At 38.9% G+C, this 25,680-nt stretch overlaps 1 protein-coding gene across 1 annotated transcript; it reads right to left on the bottom strand.

Annotated features, from left to right (window-relative positions):
• Positions 1–3,450, bottom strand: LOC103719104. Its single transcript, XM_008808180.4, has 3 exons — positions 2,906–3,450; positions 2,153–2,281; positions 1–2,024 (listed from the first exon to the last, which is right to left on the bottom strand). The coding sequence occupies exons 1-3, from the start codon at positions 3,323–3,325 to the stop codon at positions 447–449; spliced, it is 2,127 nt and encodes a 708-aa protein (XP_008806402.2). The 5' UTR covers positions 3,326–3,450; the 3' UTR covers positions 1–446.
• Positions 3,451–25,680: the final 22,230 nt, after the last annotated feature.

The raw sequence follows: 25,680 nt of genomic DNA on the forward strand, positions 1-25,680 counted from the left end.
GATTCAAAAAGAAAATTAATAGTGTTTCCAAAGATGTCACTACAGACCCTTCATGGTGTTGTTTGAGATGCATATAAAGCATATTATAGATTTGACAAATGCTACAACTTTTTCTTGCTTCATCAGAAGATTTATGTCTCTACAGCTACCAAAACATTTGCCATCGTTGAAAAAAATAAGGGCTCTTGAAACAAGATTACATAAGAAAGAGGAGGTTGTCTCTGAGAATTCTTAGCAAAGCTTGAGGATGGAAAAAACTATAGTCCAACAACCCGCATCCCGCTCTCAAATTTCTAACAGACTCTGTTGCAGTTTACCTTGAAAACAGTAGCATCGTTGATGGAATGTCTAAACAAACCAACAAAGTCAGTACTTTGGGTACTTCAATCGAGCCGGCCTAGTATGATCCCTATGACAGATAATTCGCTTACAAAAAGATGGAAATGCTAAATCTTTTGTCTAAGAACATGGCGCAGTTGAACCTTTTGGCTCTCCATCCTTGCCTCTAGAAGCTTTGCCTTCAAGCTGTGCTTCTGCATGCCCCTTGGCCATTCAATGCATCCTTTCAGTCCTCGAGTTATATGAGGGTTTAATGAGTCAGGGGAGCTCCATTGCCCTACACTAGGTGAGCTTAGACCCTCTTCACCTGACTTTCTGTCAGGAGATAAAGTGGCATTAGATTTCCTACCATTTGACAGCCTTCCATTTGTCACCTCAAATGAAATTTTCTTATAGTTTTCACTGTTGTTTGGGCATGATGACCTCCACAGTCTAGATATAGAGGATGCCTTCTTCCTGGACTGCCTTGTGGTTGCAGAACAAACCTCACTGATTTCACTACTTAACTTGCCATTATCTCTATTCTCATCCCAATCTGTTCCACTAACTGAAGCATTGCTTTCTCGATACTTGCCATTCACAGATGGATCGCTACCTTCTGGTGAATTACTTGATCCCAGCTCCTCAACATGGCTCACTGTTTCCCAGCCACTATCATCTTCTATATCCCCATTGCCCTCAATTATCCCATTTGCATATCTCTTAGTGGGTTTCTCCAGAAACGCATCAGTCTCTGGGCTTACTGTGTGAATATTGGAGGCACGACTTGCAGGACTGTTTCCAAAGCATTGCTCGATCGCCCTTTCATTAGTTTCTTCTCTTGGCAGGAGTTCCTCAAAGACAGAGAAAATATCCTCGGAAGCAGGAGGTTGGTATGAGAACACCTTAATATCCTGAACCTTAACAGAGTTGGCTGCCTCTCTAAGCATCTCAGCTTCTTTCAGCTCTGCCATGTCTGGATAAGTACCGCTCTGTTTTCTGAGAAAAGCGTCAAGATCTTTTTGCAGCTTGCTTAGCTGAGAATACTTTTCCTCGAGTGTCAGCTTTGCATCCACCAACTTCATCTGTACCCTCTCTTCACGCCAAACCTCTGCCATCTGCAACATCCTCCTCTCTTCCTCGACTTCCTCACGAATCTTCATGGATTCCCTCTTCAGAGCTTCAATCTCCGCTTTGTCTTCTCCAATCTCCTTTGCCAGCTCATCACATACCTCCTCCATAATCTCTCGAGCCTTTCTTTCTTTTTCATAGTCTTGCAAGTATCGCTTTGCCGATAACTTTGCCTCAGCAAGTTCATTGACTAGCTTGGAATTCATGATCTCCATTCGCTGCCCATTTTTCCTCTCTCTGTTGAGGTCATCCTTCATCGCATCCATTACAGCTCTGATCTTCTCGTGCTCTCGCTTTCGCCATGATGCTTTTTCCTCCGCAAGCTTCCTCAAGAAGTGATCGAGCTTTTTCTTCGCCGATCGCTTCTCAGCCTCAAGCTCAATAATATGACTGCGAGCCTGCTCGAGTGCTGCTTGAAGAGCAGAAACAACAGAAACAGTAGTCACCTGCTGATCTTCGAGAAGCATCAGGTTACCATAAAACCTGTAAACCTCATCTGATGTCTTCGAGCATCCATGGTCCCATTTAGTTGCTCTCTCCATTGCACAATTGGATAATGCAGCTGAAGCTTCGAGCTGATTTCACAAACCGAATCAAGTAATCGATCATAAAGATATAAAGAAAATGACCAGTAATTGTTTGGAAATAAGCAGGTAATCATATTTTCAAAGAGAGAAGAGAGAGCCCATTAAATCAAGAGTACCTTTGGAACAGTGTCATTCTTTGCATCCTGGACCGAAATGGGAGTAGACAGCTCATTCTTTGTGTTGGTATTGAAGCCTGTTACATTGGGATCACAGCCATAGGGTACATGTAGTTGCCCGAAATTAGGCTGCAAAAATGAAGAAGAAAAAAAAATTCATCAGCAAGAATTGCCCAACAATAGGAGACAGATCACCCAGGAAAAGCATCAACATTAGGACTACTATTATCACCATCCAACCACAGCCAACATCACTATCTTAGAACCGATGGTAGGGCCACAGCCAAATATTTCTGATCTTTGACTATTGAAGGCGACTACAAAGAATATACTAGCTACATTTAGGTCAGAGATCTCTAAGTAGTTAAGAAGAAAGACCCATCCAGTGGAACGTATAAGGAGCATCAATCGTCTACATTAATAAACCAAAACATAAGTAGAAAACTAAAAATAAATGGATCCAAGATGGACACTTTCTATACATTTAAGACAACAAACTCTAAATTTTGGTGACAATTCCCTCGTACATTGTACCTTCAAGATTAATGGGAAAACCCTCTAGATTTTGAAGGAAAAATCAAGCATTTAAGCATTCTTAAATTTCTTCAAATAAAAGCAAGCAGGGTCAAAGCGAACTTTTAACATAAAACTGCAATCAAAATGCAAACTTTTTAACAGATCCCACCCAAACCCTCAATCTAAACCCTAGAAGGAGCAACGGAAAGTAAAAGGGCACGGATCTTGAGGTCGTACCTCAAACCCTAGCGGAGCTCCCCTGCGTTCGCCAACACCGCCGCTAGCCTCCGGGAGCTGGAGCTGCCAGAGCCCAGCGGCAAGCTTCCTCGCCGAGACCGCAGGCGCCCCCTCACCGGCGGCATTCCGGTGCTTCCTTCGGGCCTTCCCGCCAAGGAACTCCGACGGAGGCTCGGCGGAACGGTCCGCATCGTCGAACTTCCATCGGAGGAGGGGAGTGGCGGGGCGGCTCCTCCTCCCGCCGGAGGCGGAGCCGTCTCTCCTGGAGCGGGCTCCGGTGGAGGCGCCGGGGAGAATGCGTTTTCTGGTGCGGCGGCGCCGGTGGAGCTTCCGCGGAGGAGGGACATCGGAGGCGTGGGCCGGCGTTAGGGTTTTCGAGGAGAGGATGGCAGGGGTGCAGCTCCCGGCTGCGGATCTCATCGTGCCCCTATCTTCTCCGCCGCGATTCCGACGCCATTGGAGCTGAGAAAGAGAGCTGAAAGAAGAAATGTTTAGAGAGAGAGATATGGAAGAAAGAGAGGGTTTGGAGGGATTTTGTCTGAAAGAGAGGAAAAGAAGGAGACACGTATGAGAGAGAGAGGGCGACGGTATTGGTCGTATTGCGAAAGATCTAATGCTGGGTCCTGTCGCTGGGGATAAAAAAAATAGCAAGAGAATAAAAAAAAGGAGTTGTAAGTAGAACTCCTCAACTATTGTGGGTAGCAACCCATGATGGTTATATCTAAAGCATGAGGGTAGATTTTCCCTCTGGGCCTACTCCTTATGTAGGAGTAATCATGCTTGTATTCCAACAATTTTGATATTGATCTTTTGGATATATTATATCATTATAAAATAATAATATATATTTTATCAAGTTTAAATTAATAACACATGCAATGCTTTTGCTTTATTAGATCTTTTCAGTTTTGATGCAAGTAGTCCAAGGGCAAAATTTAGTCTAGCTACTGCACCTCCCCATTCAGTAGCAATATAAGATTGTGCCTTTTGACTTTAAAGTGACTTGAAGTTGCTTAACATGACCTGATAGGTCATGATTATAGGGTCCAATCCTATATGGTTTTTCATGGTTAGAATGTGATTCTTATCTTTATTAGAAGATGACTTATTTGAGAGACAAATATTATTGGTTAAAGACTACAACACAATTAGCTTAAATTGAAATATGTAACAATGTGCACAGAGATGCCAACATGCCCGCATATTGGCCTGCTCGTAGGAGCCTAGGACATCTTCTAGTGATAGTTTTGCATGGGAAAGGATATATGATATATCCCACTCAATCGAGAGAGTAGCTGAGTATGATGTCTTCGGAGCTTATACTGAAAATTCTACAACCCTAGAGATCTGTTTATGACCTAAACATAACCAAAGAAAAGGGGAATTGTGTTAGATGATTGATAGTACTTTTTTGATCCATGTTTTTTTATCAAATATTTGAACCATCTATAAATGATGATGTCATCTTCCATTTTATATATATCGAAGTAGAAATTTTTGATCTCAATGTTGCTTCTTTGTCGCTGGTCATATTAATAATACATGGATAGCTTGGTCATAGAAAGAATAATTAAATGACGTTTTTGACGGTTATTCTTCAACATTGAGCGAGAATCCAACAAATTAAAAAGTTACTATTTAAGGATAATTTCATCTGTATTCCTTAAAGCTTCACTATATTTCATAAAAGAATACATATTATAACAATTCAATGTTATTCACAATAATTGTGTAACAAGCTGTCCTGTTTGTGCTGCACAGCTAAATATATTACGGCTCAGAATTGTGCACAATTTCGCCTATTGTAGTATATACACGATATTGGGTATCACAATTGTCACATATTACATGCACAATTTTGGTATATAGCTTAAATCAATCTCCAAAAATTATGGAATCTGATTGTCATATTCAAATTTAGTATTTGTATCAAATCATAGAATTTTGCTATTATATTATAGTATATCTAGTCCCTAGTATTTTTCCCATAATCATGGGATTTTATTGTTGTATTTTACTATATTTGGGCGCTGAACTTGTATATAAAGCACGTTAGTGCTATGAAAAATATAAGCAATTCAAATCAAATTTTCAATACAAATTTCTACCGTTATTTCCAATCCTAGTGCTGAACATCACCGTTCTTTCTCCATCACTCAGATAACTCAGGCATAGTCTTGGTTTCTCAAGTCCTTATTGGTGACAATTATTCTCTATGGAGGCGTGCCATGAACACTGCTCTCTTAGCCAAGAATAAAATTGGCTTTATTGGTGGCTCGCTTGAGAAGCCTGACAAAAGTTCAGCAACACTTGATGCCTAGCAACGTTGCAACACCATGGTGTTTTTTTAGATTTGGAACGCACTCCAAAAAGATCTTGTGGGTAGCATAGTCTATTTTGAAACTATAAAAGGCATAAAAAGATCTCGAAAAGCGCTTTTCTCAAAGTAAGGCTGCCCAAATTTATCGTATCAAGCAAGTATTTCAATACATATTCAAGATCAATCTTCTGTTACTTCTTATTTTACCACACTTAAAGCATATTGGGATGAAATCAATGATCTATATCCACTTCGTACTTACACCTGCGGTGCAATGAAAGAGTTGAAATACATCTCTCAAGATGAAAATGTTTTCCAATTTCTAATGGGGCTCAATAATTCTTTTCTAACCATTCGGAGCCAAATACTCAAATAGAGCCACTATCTATAATAAGTAAAATTTTTCTCTGATTTTGCAAGAGGAGAAATAGAAGACATTGCAAGTCAAATCGATGCAGTCTCTTGAAAGCACTGCTTTGGCTACTTCAAGTTTTGACAAGCACGATTCTAGTCACTCCGATAACCAACGAGGAGGTCATGGCCATGGAGGTTGTGGTGGTTGTGGAGGTTGAGTATGACCACACTGTGATTACTGCAATAATCTTGGTCACACATGTGATACTTTTACAAATTACATAGCTACCCGAACCACTTGGAGGAACCAAAATTCCTACTTCTGTTGTAAATTACGTTGTCAATACTAAAATCTTTTTGGTCCATCTATTGTACCCCAATTCACGCCAGAGCAGTATTCCTAGTTGCTATCATTATTAAACATCAATAAAATCACCACTTCTATCAACATGACAAGTATTCTTTCCAACTCACAACCTGTGACATGGATAATTGACATAGGTGCTTCTGACCACACAGTCTCTGACTCTAATCTTTTTTATCACTTGAACCTTTACCAACTCATCAATCCATTAAACTACCTACTAGAGATACAATTCAAATAACTCAAAAAGAGACTATTAAAACGCCTCCTTCTCTTGAGTTAAAAAATATTCTTTGTATACCCACTTTCAATTTAAATTTACTATCCATTAATAAGTTTACTAAAATACATAATTGTGTTGCCATCTTTTTTTTTGACTTATGTGTTTTTCAAGACCTATCAACAAGAAAGCTAATTAGTCTAGGATAGTCTTTACTACTACAAGGGTCTAGTTTCTCCTACTTCTACAGCTTATTGCACCTAGTTGAGCCTTTTGCATAATCGTTTGGGACATCCATCGACTCTAAGATTAAAGGTTTTAGCCCAAGATATTTCTGTTCCTCTTTCTACTTTTCAAAATAAAATAAATTCTTGCATTGCTTGTCCTCTAGCCAAACAAACTAGAATTCTTTTTCCTACAAGTACTTCTATTATTTCCTTCATTTTTGAATTTATTCATATTGATATTTGGAAAGGTTATTCTATTCCATCTCATATTAGGACACGTCATTTTTTAATAATTGTGGATGACTTTACATATTGCATATGGGTTTTTCTCATGCGATTCAAATTTATTGCTCTTATAGACAACCAATTTCCTCATAAAATTAAAATGGTTAGAATTAGTAATGGGATGGAATTCATGAATCATAAATTGCAAACTTATTTCAATTCTTTAGGAATTATTCATCAAACATCTTGTATTGGCACGCCACAGCAAAATGGTATAGTTGAGCGTAAATATAGACACCTCTTTGAAGTAGCCCGAGCATTATGTTTTCAAGCCAACCTACCAATCCAATTTTAGGGTGAGTGTGTTTTAATTGTCGCTTATCTTATTAACCGATTTGTTTCCTATTTTAGGTAATAAATCTCCTCATAAAATTCTTTTTAATGAAAAAAATTCTCTTACCACCATTTACATACCTTCGGATGTCTTTGTTTTGCTCGTATCCAAGCAAAAAATAAATTTGGACCTCGTGCATGTAAGTGCATTTTTTATAGGATATTCCTATGGCTAAAAAGGCTATCCGCGTGTATGACCTACTTGAGAAAAAATATTCACTAGTAGAAATGTTATTTTCCATGAATCAGTTTTTCTATTTGCCAACACATCTTATATTTCCCCTTCTTCCCAATCACCAATTCTTCCTCACATTATTGTTAATGGTGATAAACACATCCTTTCAACTCCTTCAATTGATCTTCCATTTTTACCTACTCGGCCTTCTTCCACTTCTAATCAAGATTTCATCAAACCAGTTGATCTTTATGAAACATCCATCAATCCACCTCTAAAATGCTCCACAAAGATCCGACGTCCTCCCCAATGGCTTCAAGATTTTAGTGCTCTCAAGTTTCATCATTTTCTTGCCTATACCAAAACAACCTCGTGACAGGTACTAAGTATCCACTCAAAAATTATATTTTCTCTGATAAATTCTCTAGCTCTCACCATGCTTTTTTAGCTTCTAATTCCTCTTCTCAGAAACCCAAGTCATTTTCCTCAGTAATGAAACATGCTTACTGGCAGAATGCTATGGCCGATGAAATTAAAACCTTAGAATTTAATCACACTTGGACTGTGATGCCATTTCCACCAAGCAAATATGTCATCGAATACAAATGGGTATATAAAATCACATACAAGTCTGATGGTAGTACACTCAAGCAAGGCTTGTTGCTAAAGGCTATACTGAAGCCGAAGGCCTATATTACCATGAAACATTCACTCCTGTTGCCAAATTGGTCACGATTCGTTTTTTTATTGCCATTGCAGTCGCCAAACAATGGCATCTGTACTAGCTTGATATCAATACTATCTTCCTCCATGGTGACATATATGAAGAAGTTTCCATCAAGTTTTTCTCAAAAGGGATAGAAAGGAGAACAGTTAATCTATCGTCTTAACAAATCCTTATATAGTCCTAAACAAGCCTCCTGTAATTGATTTTCTAAATTCTCTATTGCACTACTTCAGACTGGTTTCACTCAATCAATGGCCGATTATTCACTATTTACCCTCAAATCTAAGAGCAACATCACTATTGTGTTTGTTTATGTTAATGATATACTCATTACTAGCAACGATCCTTCTTCTATTGCTTCCACTAAATCTTTCTTCCAAGATCAATTTCGAATTAAAGATTTTGGCACACTTAAATACTTCTTAGGCATTGAAGTTGCATGCTCCAGTAAAGTTATCACCTAGGTGCTAAATCAACACACACCCCGATGGATGCTCTTTGAGTCTTAAGATACCTCAAATCATGCCCTCGCTTTGGTATCCTTATGTCTGCTTCTAACAACTTTCATCTCAATACTTATTGTGATTCTAATTGGGCGACTTTTACCACTATTTAGGTTCTGTTTTAGGTTATTGTAGCTTTCTTGGCGATAGTCCTATCTCATAGCGCACAAAGAAATAAAGTATTATCTCTCGCTTCACCACTAAAGCTGAGTATCAATCAATGACCTCTATGACTTGTGAATTCGTTTGGCTCAAAACTCTACTCTCTAACTTGGCTATTCATCGTCGTCAACCTATGTCTCTCTATTGTGATAACCAGACAACACTTCATATTGCTGCCAACCCTGTATTCTATGAGCGGACAAAATACATTAAAATAAATTATCACGTCATTCGGAAAAAACTATAAGCAGGCACAATCCATACCAAGTTCTTTCGAAGTAACAACCATCGTGCCGATATTTTGACCAAGGCTTTGGATCGTGATCAGTTTTTTTAATCTACTATGCAAGTTGGGTATTATGGATTTACACACACCTAGGCCTGTTAACGAGCCGAGCTGCTCGGGCTCGGCTCGGGCTCGGCTCGTTAAAAGCTCGGCTCGAGCTCGGCTCATTAGTCAAACGAGCTCGAGCCCGAGCCTAAAATGAGGCTCGTTTAAATTCGAGCTCGAGCCCGAGCAGCTCACGAGCCCAAACGAGCTCGAGCCACAACAGTGAGACCAAGAAAATGGGCCTCATTTTAATGATGTAAGAGCCTCATTTGTGGTATTTAATGTAGATTTTTGTTATGGGGCTCGAGCCCGAGCTCGAAACGAGCTTTACAAGCCCAAGCCCGAGCTTTTCTTTTACCAAACAAGCCCGAGCTCGAGCTCAATACAGAGCTCGGTACCGAGCCCAAGCCCGAGCCCGAGCTCGAGTTCTGTGAAACGAGCCGAGCCCGAGCCTCCCCAAGCTCGGGCTCGGCTCGGCTCGTTGACAGGCCTACACACACCAACTTGAGGAAGAGTATTACAGCTCAGAATCATGCCCAATCTCACCTATTATAATATATACTATTATAATATATACGATATTGGATATCATAACTGTCACGTATGCAAAATCTTGGTATATCAGCTCAAATCAGTCTCTAAAAATTATAGAATCTGATTATCATATTCAAATTGAGTATTTATATTAAATTATAGAATTTTGTTATTATATTATAGTATATTGGTCCCTAGTATCTTTTTTATAATTATGAAATTTTATTGTTGTATTTTACTATATCTGGAGGCTCAACTTGTATATAAATTTATCGGTGCTATAAACGACACAAACAATTCAAATCATATTTTCAATACAAATTTCTCAAAATAGAAGACACTAATCTTTGAAAAAATTGAAATGATAAAAGTCTATAGTGCGACAACATGAAAAAAAATAATTTTATATTCATAGGAGTGAATACTTGCATATACATTACATCAAACGTTCTCCACGAACGAGCGAAGGCATGGAAGTCAAGAGCATTGAGAGGTATTATTGACAAAGATGGCACCAGGAAAAGCGGGTCCCGGATCCTCACTGTTCGCCCGATTTTGGGATTGCATGCAAGAACTTGTCACCATTCAATTTGGCTGTATGCGAATTATTGACGGGTGGTGGCACGGAACAACAGCAGTTGATCTATTTTCATACATGTGCCATCATCAGTGCCAACATTATGCTTCAAAATGTCCTTAGAAATAATGATTGGAAAAAGAAAGTTTCACAGCATCCATGGGGTTCATGAGGATACGTATGTGGACAGTGAGCCATGTCCATAGATGCTGAACTGCCTTCAAGACTCATGTTGACAGAACTTAGGTTTGGGCAATTGGGTTGGGTCACTGTAAAATCCAAGTCGATTCCAAGTCCAAGGAGTTGATTTAGCTTTCTAACTAATATTTGCGAGGTTAAATTGGATTTATGAGTTTAATTCGACCAAGTTTAATTTTCTAAGATCTAAACCCAACTTTATTGAGTTTGGTTCATAATCTGAAACTTAAAAATAAGCCTTAACATGGGCATATGTGGGTTCCAAACTAAATTAAGGAACAAATCTAATCAAGTCGACCCACTTGCACTCCTAATCAATGAAACAATAGAAATGTGTGAACATTTGCAATATTCTTGCAGTTTTCATTTATTTAAAATACAGCAAGAGTTCAAGTAATAAAAAAAAAAAAATCGAAGTGCTTTAGAAAGTTTATATTTGTTGTGTATCAATGTTGATAACGATGTTTTAAATATCCATGATGCAAATGGCTTATGAAAGATTTAAATTGGATCGATGCTAGAGGTGGAGGATTGTAATACCTTAGGCACAAAAGCTTTTAGGTATATCTAGCTTTTTTTAGTCTTGCATTCTCTAGTGAAATCCGATTTAAAAGCTTGGTTGAAGGGTGAGTGCTATAAGACTCCTAGTTCAATTATTTTGCAAGGGGACTTAATTAATCCCATGCAAGGAATTGTTGTTTTCTCCAAATCATTTTTTTTCTCATATTATATAACAACTACCCTTTTAATTTAACTTCTGAAGGGACAAAGTGATGCCAAGATTAAATTCTTAATTCATTAGCATGAAGGCTCTGGTAAACATACTATTCATATGCACAAGGTTTTTGCAAAACTCAACACCCATACAAGGTTAATATACAAAAACTAACGTGAATATTCTTTTCATGAGCTGCTGCTCCTCTGTAGCTTTGTTAGCACCAGGCCATAATAGGTCTGTGCATAGAACATTAGGAAGTTTATATGATATTAGCTTGATTTGCAGGTTTTACACTAAAAGGTGCACGGTGTTCAATTTACTAGGTTGATCTTTTCCCCTTTCGTAGAATCACAGTTTTGGTTGTGTTGCTGCTGAGAATCGGTTCGACCTAGGCGTCGATACTTGAAGGTTACAAAGTTCACAAGATGGATGGGGCTCCTTTGCCGACATATCAAATATCTTGTTTGATATTGATTACTATAAGATAGAAGAAATATCACCTCACACTATATGCTTAAGTACAGCAGGACAAACCCTTCCCATGAAGTTAGTAATTTAGATTTACACTAACTATAAAAGGTATCAAGAGGATTAAATACCAATTATGTTTAGTTTCGGTTCAGTTTCGATTCGGTTTTAGATTCAGTGTCAGTTTCAATTTCGGCTAGAAGAATTATCAAAATCATAATCAAAATCGAAACTAAATAATTTTTAATTTTTAAATTTATTATCAAAATCATTCTTATTTAATTTTGATTAAAATTATTTCAATCGTTTTAGAGGTAGGTAAAATATTTAGGCATGTGCCTGCGTTGACAGCCTTACATAAAACAAGTGAAGGTCGGCCATTATAGACAAAATTGGGTGGGGCTTGGAGGACCACGCTGTTACCATGAGGAGGAACACGAAGCGGGTATGAACACCTATCAACACCCACATCATTTGGAGCGTTTATGGCCGGTAGTTTGGCTTCTTTTCCCTTGTTCTCTGCACCAGAGATGGATGTGCCCATTAGTCTTTGGTCTCTTTCTCTTTGCTTTGACAATAAATGCCCTCTCGTTATTATAATTTTATTTTATTTTGTTTGAAGGTTGGAATTGCTATTGTCATTCTCCAAACAAAGAAACTTGCGCATGGAAGGCATATGAACCATGTCACAGGTCTTTTTGCGAGCTTCACGTTATCCCCAAGTTTGGATAAGGAGGAAGCAGACCTAAAGGAGGTCCTTGGAATGAGCCAAGCCATGACATGACTCCCACATAAGTGGGCAGTACCAGTAGATAGGTTTAGTGGGGATGAAGAGAGAGGGTGGATGAGTTGAAAGATGAGCACTACCAAAACTTACCAGTAAAAATTCTTATCCTACTCTACGATTAAAAGGTGTATAGTTCCAAGAAGCATACCTTGAAATTCTCATCTTAGCCCTAGCAAACCAGTAGGGCCTTGGTGATTTGGGTTCGGATTGTATCTTTTGCTAATTCACCTTCTTTTGCGGTGTTTTGTTGGATCATATAATGGCCACTTCAAGATCTACATAGAGGGATAGAAGAAAAAGATTGGAGTGTTTTAAGAGATGCATCCAAAAAAAAATTGCATGAAAGATTATCTTTTTATTTAGTTACTTATTTATCTATTTATTTCTGAGAAAATCATTCAAGAGAAGATGGTGAGTTGAGCTGGACTCTGGGTATGATTCTTAAGTAAAAGGAAAAATTTACAAGTAACCTATTCAGTTTGTATTGCATTAGTTAAGCATCCATCCATGGGAGCTTCAGATCATTCTACCATTTAACCTTCATTTGATGCGAGCCCTCCCAATTAGAGCTGAATTCTAGTTGAGGGAACTTTGGTTTTTCATGAACAGTTGGTTCACTAATCATCCAATTTAAAAACACTTAGATAATAATAGACAAAGAGAAAGGTTAGAATGGAAATTCATTCCAGAAAAAAAGAAAATGGACTAACAACAACTTTAACTGATGTTTCTTCTCTCAGATCCATTTCTCCCATAAGACCCAGACAATCAATAGGAAGATTATCACATAAATTTTTAGATATGTCATCAATGTTCGACTAAAGTTTTCAAGAGCAAGGTATTAGAGTCCGCTATCTATTTTATAACACAAAACAACATAAAAGAGGGATAGTGATGGAGTGTTGGTTGCATGGTAACAGTGACCATTTTGGATGGGGGACTTATCCTCGTCTAACAAATTAATGGAACATGGCATGATGCTTTCTTCCATGAAGGGGACCGTTTGGCCGTTTTATTATTTTTTCCAGTCACGTTCCATGTAGGTCATAGGGTGAGGGATCAGGAAAAAAACTAGATGTTTCGTTGACAACCCAGGTGGATTTATGGGTGGGGTCTAATAGGTTATCCATTCTATAACCTAACCAGGAGATGGTCCGAGTTTTAACCAAGGCGTTGAACGATATGTACAGCTTAATTGGACTTTTGGCAGTGGCTCACACGAGGTCCATTGCATGGAAGCTTAGACCATGCTAGGGAGGACTCGATCAAGGGGTGTAACAACCCAAGATCTCTACGACGAATAACCGTTATGGGACTAAATGCACGCTCGCATGGATCCTTACATACTCTCCCGTTTGAGCCATAACATCCTTGTCAGATCAAAGGTCTAAATCCATTCAAACCTAATCACAAATACCACGATCGGCACGTAGTGAACTTCAATGAGCCCATGCTGCAGTGTTTCCTAGTCTAAATAAGTCATGAGTGCAGTGTTCCCTAGTCCAAATGAGCCATGGGTTGGGTTCGCTCTATATCATTTGTAACAACTCAGGACGTCACCCAAAAAGTCTAGCTAGAAGATATTATTTGGATTTTTTGATCCTATATAAGTACCCAAGTTCTGACGTACTTGCCATGCTAAGAATTCAAATCTATTCAAACCAATCATAAACACCACGATCAGCTCGTGGTCAGCTCAAATATGCCCATGCTGCAGTGCCTCCTAGTCTATATAAGTTATGGGTTGGATCGACTCTAATACCGTTTGTAACAACGTAGGACCTCATCCAAAATAACTAGCGAGAATATACTCTTTGAGCTCTTTAGTCCTATATAAGTACTCAAGATATCTTCATTGAATAACTAATATGGAACTAAATATACATCCACACAGATCTTCGTGAGTGACCTTTTACTTATCAAGAAATAGACAGATTGGACTTTGGGCGATACGAGGGGAAGGAGAGCGTTATAGAAAGCTGATCACCGGTGACATGGGCGGCACATTGGGACAAGAGAGGAGCAAGTTTGGAAGCATGCTATGTTTTGGCCCACCACACGTTGATTGAGGCTTGATCGTGGGCCGACACCCTAGTCAGAAAGAAATAGCTAGGGAATTCGGATAGGTCGTTTACATGCCCTAGGCATCGCAAAATTCTTGGGTAGGCTTAGTATACTATATGGACCATAGATTAGATCAATGAAAGTCGCCATGCCAGTATTTTGGATTAAAATATTCTACAACGAGCTCAACCTGCTACTCCTTAACCAAGAATTAGCTTTTCACCTGCAACTCATATATAAGAAATAAAAAAAAAATATTTTTAAAAAATATACTGAACTAAAATCGAAAATCTAGAATAAAATGGTCCGATCGGACCAAAGAAAGATTCGAATACCAAACCCATTTCTTCTAAACACCACCCACAACATCGATCGCCACTATAGAACACTAGAGTCTGGTTACTACTACCATGAATTGGCGGTATATATTAAGAACCTGCACTGCTGCCATGATATCAAATCTAGCCAAAACAATCGATCGGACAAAAAATCCGAACCCTAACCCTTTTTCTTTTCTTTTTTTTTTTTGAATCGCCATACAATATCAATACATTGATCACCTTTCATGTACTCCGCTCTTGATGTCAACTGGCTGCATGCCTAACTTAATTTATAATTTCCGTTAGAGGATCAAGCTTCCGTGAAGTTGGGAAGTGTTCAATCTTGGCATTTGCCGTCAGCTAAATCTTGGAACTTTACTAGAACTTAACATTATTTTGGTTTCATACAAATTTTGCTGACTATAGATTTTGATCTTGAGATGTTAGGGATACTGAGGCCTACCGATTTAAAGAAAATATAATAGAACGGTAGAATAAGAAAATACAGGGAAAAAGAAGACCTTTAATCTTGGTCTTTTAGCTTGTAAGTTTATCTACTATAATTTGAAAGTTTGGAGATTCTTAAAGCCATTTTTCTATTCTTATCTAAGTTTCAGTCCCTTATATAGCAGCATATTTAAGATATTCTTATCTAAGTTCAGAAACAGAATTTTGTATTTAGGATATTGGTTAATAACACTGAAAAGTCATTAAATTTTTTGTTTTTATATAATTATACAATTTGAAATCTTCCAGTAAATTTATTTTTCCAAGGATATCTAAATGGTAAATTTTGTTTTGGATAGGTTAGTATGACATGGGAAGTTCAAGTTTGGGTGTGGAAAGTTATGGTGATACAGTTGGTCATGGCAGTGATACACAAGCTATTTGCCTTGACAATGATGGAGAAGAGGAAGCCATATGTCAAGTCACCAAATGGATAAGAAGATAGTAGGAACGTGGACTCATCTAATGTTTTAACCCGTGAGGAGGCAAAAAAACTAGGACAGGTTGCGCCCAATGAAAAGGAGCATCACCAGTTGTCTTATAGTCATGCGAAAGTAGCCTTATTTATTGGAATAAAAAAATAATTGAATAAAAGATAATTACTCTTCGAGGGAAGAGTTTAAGAATGATGAGTGGTAACTTTTTAATAGGTCTGTTGCTGTCAAATCCGGACTGGGATCCGAGCAAAACTTGGACGAGTTGAGTAGGCTGGTCGAGCTGTAGAGATGAATCTTTTTTGGATGTGGCCTGCAAAAAGTCTGTTTGCCGGAGTGTTTCCGACAGAAACCTTCCGATGCCTAGTGTTGGTTGGGCATAGGCCATAGTGCTACCATCACTGTGAGCTGCCAGTTATTAGGATTGTTGGTCTTTATTGACATGTGTTGATCGTTCCCTTTGGTTGGTCGGCTGCTTGGCTAGGGTCGATTTGTTCTCCTTAGTTTATGTTCGAGGTTAAGAAGGTTCGTCTGACTCGAGGTCGTGGTGTCCAATCTTTTCCCTAACAAAGCCAGATATTAGAATATGATGCAAAGTAATGATTTGTTTTTTGGTTGATGAAAATGAGTCGTAGAAGGTGACTCAATTAGTTGCCGAGCACAATCATGACTTGATCAGTCGCCATGCTTAATCACATGAGAGATACTATGTTTGTTTTGGAAGGTTGATGAATTTTCTAAGATAACATCTGGAGGATATTGAATTTTCTGGTTGTTTATGTCACTTATTTTGTAGTTGTTATATTTTGGTTGTAGTTAATAAATTTGGACTTATGAATATTGGGGGGGGGGCTGATGACTTGCATTTGAACATAGAAGTTGATGTCGTTCAATATCTGAATTTTATTGTGCTTATGTCCTTTCGAAGCTATTGTGATTGGTTTTGATTTGTGCATATGTCCCAAAATAAAAAGCACTGGAGCTGTATTTGAAGCATCTCTTCTGCATATATACACACACACACACACATACAAGATAATTGCTCTTTTACAGATTAAATGGCCTTTGAGAATTCCTTTTTAGTTTTTACACCTTAAGCAACGAGTGTTGGAGCTGCAATAAATTGTACAAATAAAAATCAAACAATGCATCCAAATTCCATACACATTTTGGTTACATTAACATAAAGTTCATACACTATTTGAATAGTATTACAATAACAAGAAGGATAATAATTAAGGTCAATAACATTTTATGGTACTAATATCTCTCTTTAATTCCCTAACCACATCTACTTTGTTTGACAAATTATGAATTCCTCAACATGGGTCGTTTATGGGCTTACACCAATCTATAAGTCGATGTTCTAAACAACAGTATACAGTTTTCTTGGATTTTATTACTGAATCTGAGACTTGGATAGATGTCCAACTCCCACAATTTTAGCATCTTCAATTCTGATACTCTAGATGACTGGACTGGTTATAACCAGCACTCATAAAAGAGATTTAGACCTCCTGAAAAAACAAATTAGATAACCGAATTATCAACTTACACAGTCCAAATTCAAGGCCTAGAAATAAACAAGCAAATAAGTTCCCTGCAGAGCACAGGAACCAATATGTAATTACAGCCCAAACATTTCAAGACCCACAAATTAATTGAAGCCCAAACATTATGTACAATAAATTTATCAGTCCAAAACTTATAAATATTTCATCATTTATAAATAATTTATAACCGAGAACAAAGTTCAGCCCCCGAAAAGTCAAGCATTCCTACAACTATAGATATTATGATGTTTCATCAAATACGCATTAACAATGCCAACATATAGTATCTAGCAAAGAACTTGCACAATCACAGCTTTTAACAAATAAATTAGATACCGTTTTCGGGTGATAGACTAAGTCTACCCAAGAATTTTCTCTAGGTATGCATACAACTTAATCTAGATGAACTGCTCAATATATATATATATATATATATATATATATATATATATATATATATATATATAATCTCAATGAAATGAAAGGGCTCATTGATCCCCCAATAACATAGTTCTCTTTTCTTTAATTCCTTTCTTTATTTTTGAGATCATATTAGTTCCAAGATATTAAGGTACTGCAAATTGCCTTTTAAATAGATCTTTTTTATCCAACAGAGGGATGCATGATGAATTATTTTGAACAATAGAGTAGCCATAAAACACTAATTACATTTTTGAGGAAGATGTGCAATGGAGGGATTTGAGTATTTATCACCCTAGGGCGCCATTATTAAAGTCATTGGATGTCGGATGCTAATGAATTGAGTTTGAATTCTACTCTCATCTTAATTTTTGCTAGACATCTTCTTGTCCTATCTCTAATAAAGTGATCCAAGTACTTATCACCCTAGGATGTCGTTATTGAAGTCATTGGATGTTGGATATTAGTGAATGGAGTTTGAATTCTACTCTCATCTTGATTTTTGCCGGACTTCTCCTAATCCTAGTTCTAAGAAAAAGTAAAATCATCCGCTGATTGCATTACAATTCCAGCATCCTACTCTAAGAAATGAATATTATGTGCTGTCTTCAACTTACCTGTATAATCTATGTCAATGTTGTATGCTAGTTAAGTAATACTAGAAGGACAAATGAGGCATTGATTTCTTGCATGCACAAATAGGCTCCTTATACCATGTACCTCCAACATCTCCATATATGCCATAATTTGAAGCCTCCTAGCAAGCTTTGATATATTTTTTTTTTAATTTTTTGGGTTCATTATACAATGTATGTATGAATACATCTAATAAAATTAAAAAATACAAGCTCACGGAGTGCCCGAGACAACTCCCCCTCTCCTGACCACAAGATATATCCTGAATGGTTAGCCGCATAGAGCAAGCTTTAATATTAGATTCCTTACTAAATACTAATAAAAAGTCCCACTGAAATCATCTTTTACTTCTCCCGCCCAAGTGGATCCACTGCTTGTCCCCTCTTCACTTCTATGAGGATCGATAGATTCAGGGTTTGGACTTGGTTTAAGCTTATAAAATGTGTTGAGATTACTTTTTCGCGGCAGAGAGAAGCTTTTGGTTTTGCTGTTGCATTGCATAAACCTTCAGGCTGGGTTCTCTAATCATCATCCCTATTAATTAACATCAGCAACTTTTGTTTCTACAATATTTTATTTCTTTCTCTTCCTTTATGTTTAGTAGATATTGCATAAAGTGCACCAGCCCTTAGGATAATGATGAGTGTCTGAAGAAGGAAAAAACGTTTCTTTAAAGACCCCTAAACAATTATATATCTAGCTTGCAAGCTTTAACCGAGTGTGTTTTAAGGGAGTCAATGTGATTGACACGGGCCTGATCCATAAATGATTTACTTATTCTATTTCACATTATTTTTAGTCTAGGTCAGAGCCTGATATGTAAAAATCCAACCATGCAGGCTCGGTGATTTGGGATTCTAGTTCCTCGATTCATGTAGGGCTTCGAGATATCTTGTTTGCTAATTCTATGGGTTGTATCTATTCTAGAGCTGTGTGTAAACAGGCAATCTTAACAAAAAAAAAAAAAAATCCAATCAAGCTGACCTATCCTGATTCAAATTGGTTTTCCTGATTGATCCATTACAGCTATAGAACCTTATAATTTATCTACTGGTATTACAAATATTTACTAAGTTATTGATCGGGACCAGATTGATTCTATTTGGAGTTTGTTTGGATATATCTTTAGGAATTGAGTCTGTTGGCCCGCACAGCCTGCATCTTTAAGAGCTTGTCCAATTTCCAGCTTAAATCCCTTCCTATGGGCAATTCATGAAGATTTTTTTTTTCTTTCCACAAAATTTGGGTTGGGAGGTATCGGGATGACATGAAACATGGTTAAACAGGCTGCCCGATCCATGAATCCCACAAGATATTTAGCCCAATCTTGCTGGATTATCTAAATTGGTATATATTTTAACCCATGAATCCGGATTTTATTAGGTCTATGTCAAGTGTACAGGTTTCTTGGTCCACCAACTTACATGGCACCCCTAATGAGAAAGTCAATCTCTACAATCTCAATTTATTTTTCTTGATAAATAAACTCTCAAGTCGGATGTCTATCGTAGTGATACAATCTACAGTTGGGTTTGCTAGGGTTCATTTCTCCTTAATGGCGCCATACTCGGGGAAATAAAATGTGGGAAATAGTGCTGGTGGACGAGGCTTGAGGATCCCCCTGGAGTGTGGGGTTTGCGGAGTGGCCGAGACGGTCGACCATGTCTTGTTTCGGTGCTCTAGGGCGAGGGACACTTGGCGTTTGGTAGGGGTCCCGCAGCCGGTATGGATCTGTAGAGACCAGTTCTTACAGGCCATGCGCCAGGCCTCGGAGTCCCCGGCGCTTCGTCAGGAGGTGACTCGAGTGAGCTGCACTGCCTACCAGATCTGGTTGGCCAGGAACGCTCGTATATTCAGTGAACGATGTATGTCGCCGAGATTTGTGGTCGAGAGTGCCCGCAGTCAGGCGGCAGAGATGTGTCATGCCTCCACCACCGGAGGGACCTTGACAGCTCGGGACATCTGGGGCCCCCACCATGCTTCGGCAGTATCTCACACGGTGTTTTTCACCTGGGAGCCCCCACCCCCGAGTTTCCTCAAGGTCAACTTTGACGGGTCAGTCATGGATGGTGGCACGAGGGGAGGTGCGGGTTTCGTCATTCGGGACCCTTTCGCTAGGGTTGTAGCCGCTGGTGGCAGTCACTTATTTGATACCTCGGTTCCGAGCGCGGAGCTGAGCGCTGCCTGGGCTGGCCTTCGACATGCCTGGTGCGTGTTACAGGCTAGGTCTATCACCCTAGAGGGTGATTCTGCCACCGTTATCAGTTGGATCCGAGAGGGTCCTAAGGGTGACGGTAGTGACCACCCTTTGCTTCGTGATATATGGACTATGGCGAGGGATGGAGGGGCCTTTCAGGCCAAGCATATCTACCGTGAAGCCAATGGGGCTGCGGATTGGGTGGCTGCATTTGTAGCTCGCCACTCCGGAGACACATTGTGGACTGGAGATGGGGAGTTGCCTTTGGCACTCCGAGGTATCCTATTTTCTGACTTTATTGGGTGTATCCGTACCCGACAGGTATGATCCACCCGTATTAGCAAAAAAAAAAAAAAAAAAAAAAAAAAAAAAAAAAGCCTTCCACCAATAGAAGCAATCCTTGTCGACAAAAATCTAAGCCTGACTTAAAACCAAAGCTGGCCTTGCTCAGGGCCCATTGGGCCGATCAAGCGCAAGAGCACCTCGACCAACGGCCTTAGTCCCCTTTCCCTGAACACTATTGCATCAGGGCCTGTCAGACACCAAGAAAATTATGCAGCACCCAATTTGATCTGAGTTGCACCAATCGCAAAGTCGAGAGGTGACGATGTTATAGCTGATCCAATGGTCCAAAACCGTTTTTACATCCTTGTCATGTTTGGAATCTATCAGTGGTATGAAGAATGTGATTGTGATAAACAGTTGGAAGTGTACGGCTTGCATGTCATCAACTACCTACCAAGCCGATCACGGGCCAATTCGCCCGCCCAGCCCAGCCCAAAATTTAGTGGGCTTGGGCAATAAATATAAACTGGTGAGACCGGCCAGGGCAAAAGAATAAAGCTAATCAAAAAAGCAGGTAGCGCCTGGAAAAATTAAAAAGCATGCCCGGCCCACACTCCCGGCCTGAGATTATATATGTTTTATATGTTAATTATATTAAATAATTATATATTATATGAAATAATAATATATAATATTGCACTTAACTTGTAATAGTGGGGTGAAAGAGGAAATTGGATCTAGGACTGGCTCTTTAAAATTGGGCCGGGTCTGAGCAAATATAAACCCATGTTTGGGCCGAGCCTAGGCATAGGTTTTGATCAACATTACTACCTACCATAATTTCTCTCTCTCTCTCTCTCTCACACACACACACACACACAAAAATCAAAGACAGAGATGTCATCAATTCATTTCATGAGAAGATAAAATGAAGTCCAGATCATAAAGCACAAGTATTTTGGCTGGTGTGAACCTTTCTTTCTTGCTTTTCTTGTAAATAGTACCTTTCTTATCTCTAATGTCTCTAGGTTTGATGAACCCCACCAAGAGCCAATAAAATAACAAATATTAGACAGGAGTTTGAGGCTTCCAAGTACTCCACAAACACTAGTCGTGCATGCTTCAAAGAATGATCGTACTTAGTGACGTCCATACCTCGTGGCTGCTGATGCTTATGACCCGTTCAAATTCCCTCTCCAGCTAACGTTCATTAGTCTCCCACTTCGACATGTCATGAATGGAGAAAAGAAATGAAAACCCAAGTAGACTATGACACGGCAGTCCATGTTACTGTGGGCAACTAACAAGGAAACTTAATTAGGCCTCCAGCTTGGACTTGGAAAAAGACCTCTTCGACTTGGAACATAGCTAATGTAATATTATTATTTTGTTGCAAGTAGTAAGTAGGAGATAAACCTCGGCACTTTATTGGGCGCGTGAGATTCTATTCAAGAGATGCAGTTCACACTCAGTAATTTGACACGCTGAGATTCCTCCATCAGTCCCTTTTCATACTTAGTTGCATTATTCATTTGAACCCTTGCCAAATTGATCAACTTCCTTTTTGATTTTTTAACAATGGATTATTACATTTTTATCACTGCCATTAATCTTTAAATTATCCATTAACACTGTTCTTTCCATATGACCAAATTTTCTTAAAGTTTTATTCACTTAACATTGAGATAATAAAAAGATGGATACACTCAAGAGCAATAAAAAGGGGAATAAGAACAAAAAAGAAAAAGAAAATTCCTTGATATGTACAGCTCTTCGATTTTACCTTTCCGAAGTTATCTCTAATGAAAGATCCGTAGTAATTATCTACTAGGCGATGAGATGGCTTTTTCTTCTTTTGGTCGTGATACCATCATCTTTAATGCACGCAAGAGATTTAAGTTCCACAACAATCTAATAATTAGTTAGCCGCAAGAATTTATGATTTTTGGCTTTATTTTTTTGGTTTTGAACTTTCTGTATCAACTCATTATTTTAGTCCTTCCATCATATCATTATGCCCCACCATGTCTTAGACAAAAAGAGACTAGATTATTAAAGGATAGTCTAACATAGGTTAAAAACTCTATTAATGCTTATAATTTTATAGGCCTATCGGCCTACTAACTTAAATTTTTAGATTGAGTATTAACATGTTATGCTTCGGTTCCAGCCATCGATGATGATTATGTTCCCTTAGATCCATGTGAGAGAGGGTGTTGAAAAATAGCCCCACATCGAAATTCTTAATACTTTGAAATCTGAACCTAAATAAAAACCATCATCCAGTCCAATTTTTAACGCATCTTTTCGCATCAAAGCTGTAGACATAATGTCTACTGACTGGTGGACGGTACCCCTCCACGTTTTAAAGTAGAAGACACAACTTTGTCTATTTACGGGTAGTTCTATATACACCCCCCCTATTGCTCAGGACACCCCCCAAAAACCAAAAAAAAAATACCCAAACTAACCTTTAGTGTAATTACCATATTGCCCTTGAAATTTTCTCATACACCCCCCTTCCTCCTCCTCCGTTTCGTTTTGAAAAGAAAAAAAAAAAACACCCCTCAAACCCCCCTTAAACCCCTCCTCCCCCGTTCCCCCTTCTCCCTCTCGTCGCCGGCATTCTCCCGATCTCCGACCACCTCGCCGGCTTCTCCCGGAACCACCTCGCCGGCTTCTCCCGAATTTTTTTTTTTCACGGTTCGTGCTCCGTTCGGCACTGGATCGCCGAACAAAAGGCTTCTGTTCGGCTGAACAGTGCGTTCAGCCGACAGAAGCCTTCTGTTCGGAACCCTCAACCGAACAGATCTGTTCGGCTGCACAGTGCCGAACAGAAGGCTTCTGTCCGGCACTGTTCAGCCGAACAGAAGCCTTTTGTTCGGCGATCCAGTGCCGAACGGAGCACGAACCGTGAAAAAAAAAAATTTCGGAAGAAGCCGGCGAGGTGGTTCCGGGAGAAGCCGGCGAGGTGGTCGGAGATCGGGAGAATGCCGGCGACGAGAGGGAGAAGGGGGAACGGGGGGGTTTTGGGCGTTGGCGAGGTGTTTTGGAGGGGAAGAGCGGGGTGGGGGGGGGGTTGGGGGGTGTAGAGAGCAATTTAGGTGAGGGGGTGGGGAGGGTGGGGGGTAATTTAGGAATTTTTAATTTTTTAGGGGTGTCCTTAGCAAATGGGGGGGTGTAGAGAGTATTTAATTTTTTTTTAATTTTTGGGGGGTGTCCTGAGCAATAGGTGGGGTGTATATAGAACCACCCTCTATTTACCCCGATAGGAAAAATTATTTCCTAAACCCAGCCTACTAGCTCGGCTATAGGCCTGGCCTATAGCAGCCCGCCATGTGGAGCTACAATCTACTAAGTTTTGAATCCTGGACCTTCTCCATGTGGAGGGAATGGTGAATGACTTTATAGCAGTAGGCCTCAAGTTCTTGATGTACCAAGCTGAAAGCCCTTCAAAGCCCACCTTCTGAATCTCGAGTTCTATCTAGGTTGAATGGTGAATGCCTCCTCCCTTCTGTGCAAGCCAACGTTGCATCCAAGTGTACGTAGAGATCAACATATTATCAGGTGTTGCAAAGTTTGTTCATTGGCGAGCTTTTGACAAAATATATCAAAAGTTTTAACAGATCTGAGTCGAAGAGGGAAATAAAATATAAATCCAGGCCAGTTGACTCGAGGCCTACCACCTTATGAACTGGGAGGCCCGTGTACTTCAAATCTTGTCAACTTTGACATATGATATTTTGAACCGAGGATTCCAATAAATTCAAATGAACGCTGTAACTTATAAGTGTTTACTTGTACGTATTTCCCTCAAAAAGCTTGCATGTATGTCGTGAAGAGCGATTATTACTCAGTGGAATACCAACCATGAAAGGTGAAGAAAGATGCCTTGGACGTACCGTGTTCACACTTGAGTAAAGGGAAGGTAATTATACATCTCTTCTGCTCCTTTCCACGTGCGGTGAGCTATTTGTTAGAGGGTTCCTTTCCACGTACTTTAAATTGCGTCATCAAAAAGTTAGGTATCCTAGCACTTCAACCAGTTGTTTCAGGACCAAGTAACTACAACTTTCAGGTTAACTGTGTTGCTGCATGAACTCGGTCATATTAAATAGCACCTTCTCCCAGCCCACCTATAATATGTGCTCCGATAAGTTCCTCTCCTGCAGTTGCATGTTAATTTCATGAGCATTTTTTGTGTTCCCCCCTATTCATGGTATATCCCTATGAATGCTAAAGTAACTTCAAGTTTATTCATTTCTGCTTTACTAAAATGGCAGATGTGCCAATGTAATTTTATGGTTCAGTAGATCATGAATTAAACAAGAAATATTATACATATATATATAGGTGTGATATATGAATGATATGTACATAGTTACAATATTATAAGAGAAAGTTAGATGAGATGATGAAAAGAGTTACAGTATGCAGAGAAATATTCTTCAGTACCAACAAAGATGCAACCAAGAGATAACACTGGTAGAAGGCTCTCACTGAATAGGAGAAAATTCACCTGGATAGCTTCAGTCTTTTAGCAAAAACACATTTCCTTCTGATGATCTGATTCCATGAAGTAAAACTTCCCAGGGAAGAAGTGGAAGTGATATGCGGCTGTCATTGTAACAATTTGAATTTTCATGAAAATTTAAAAAGTCACCTTAGAAGTATGTGAGGCTCCTATAAAACTACCATTATTACCCAATAGTGGACCCGTTTCAAAAATTGCAACATAATCACAAGGATCAAATCTCATGCATTGTTGATACAATTTTATACGAAGACTTCAAGCATTATGAGACAAGGTAAAATACATTAGAATGTGGTAGAACAAACTTAACAAAATAACTTTCTTAAATTTTCATATGCTTATAGAATTATCTACTAGAAGTAGACTTGACTTATCTAAAGTTTTTAAGACATAAATCTGATTTGATCAACTGTACAGCTTCCCTCCAAACATTTAATCCAAAAGATGATAATGTTACTATTTGGCTATTATCCCATCCTGATCAATCTGAAATACAGTTCTTCTTTTAAACCTGGTTTTTATTCCTTACATTCGCAATATAC

Source organism: Phoenix dactylifera, chromosome 11 (genome assembly GCF_009389715.1).
Source record: "Phoenix dactylifera cultivar Barhee BC4 chromosome 11, palm_55x_up_171113_PBpolish2nd_filt_p, whole genome shotgun sequence".
In the NCBI taxonomy this organism is placed as follows: domain Eukaryota; kingdom Viridiplantae; phylum Streptophyta; class Magnoliopsida; order Arecales; family Arecaceae; genus Phoenix; species Phoenix dactylifera.

Bases quoted from the DNA above. Each gene is read 5' to 3' on its own strand.
- LOC103719104 (XM_008808180.4), bottom strand. From the start codon at position 3,325: ATGAGATCCGCAGCCGGGAGCTGCACCCCTGCCATCCTCTCCTCGAAA. The intron at 2,282-2,905 runs GTACGACCTCAA...TCATTTTTGCAG, and splicing joins GAGCTCCGCTAGGGTTTGAG to CCTAATTTCGGGCAACTACA. The intron at 2,025-2,152 runs GTACTCTTGATT...TTGTGAAATCAG, and splicing joins AGAATGACACTGTTCCAAAG to CTCGAAGCTTCAGCTGCATT.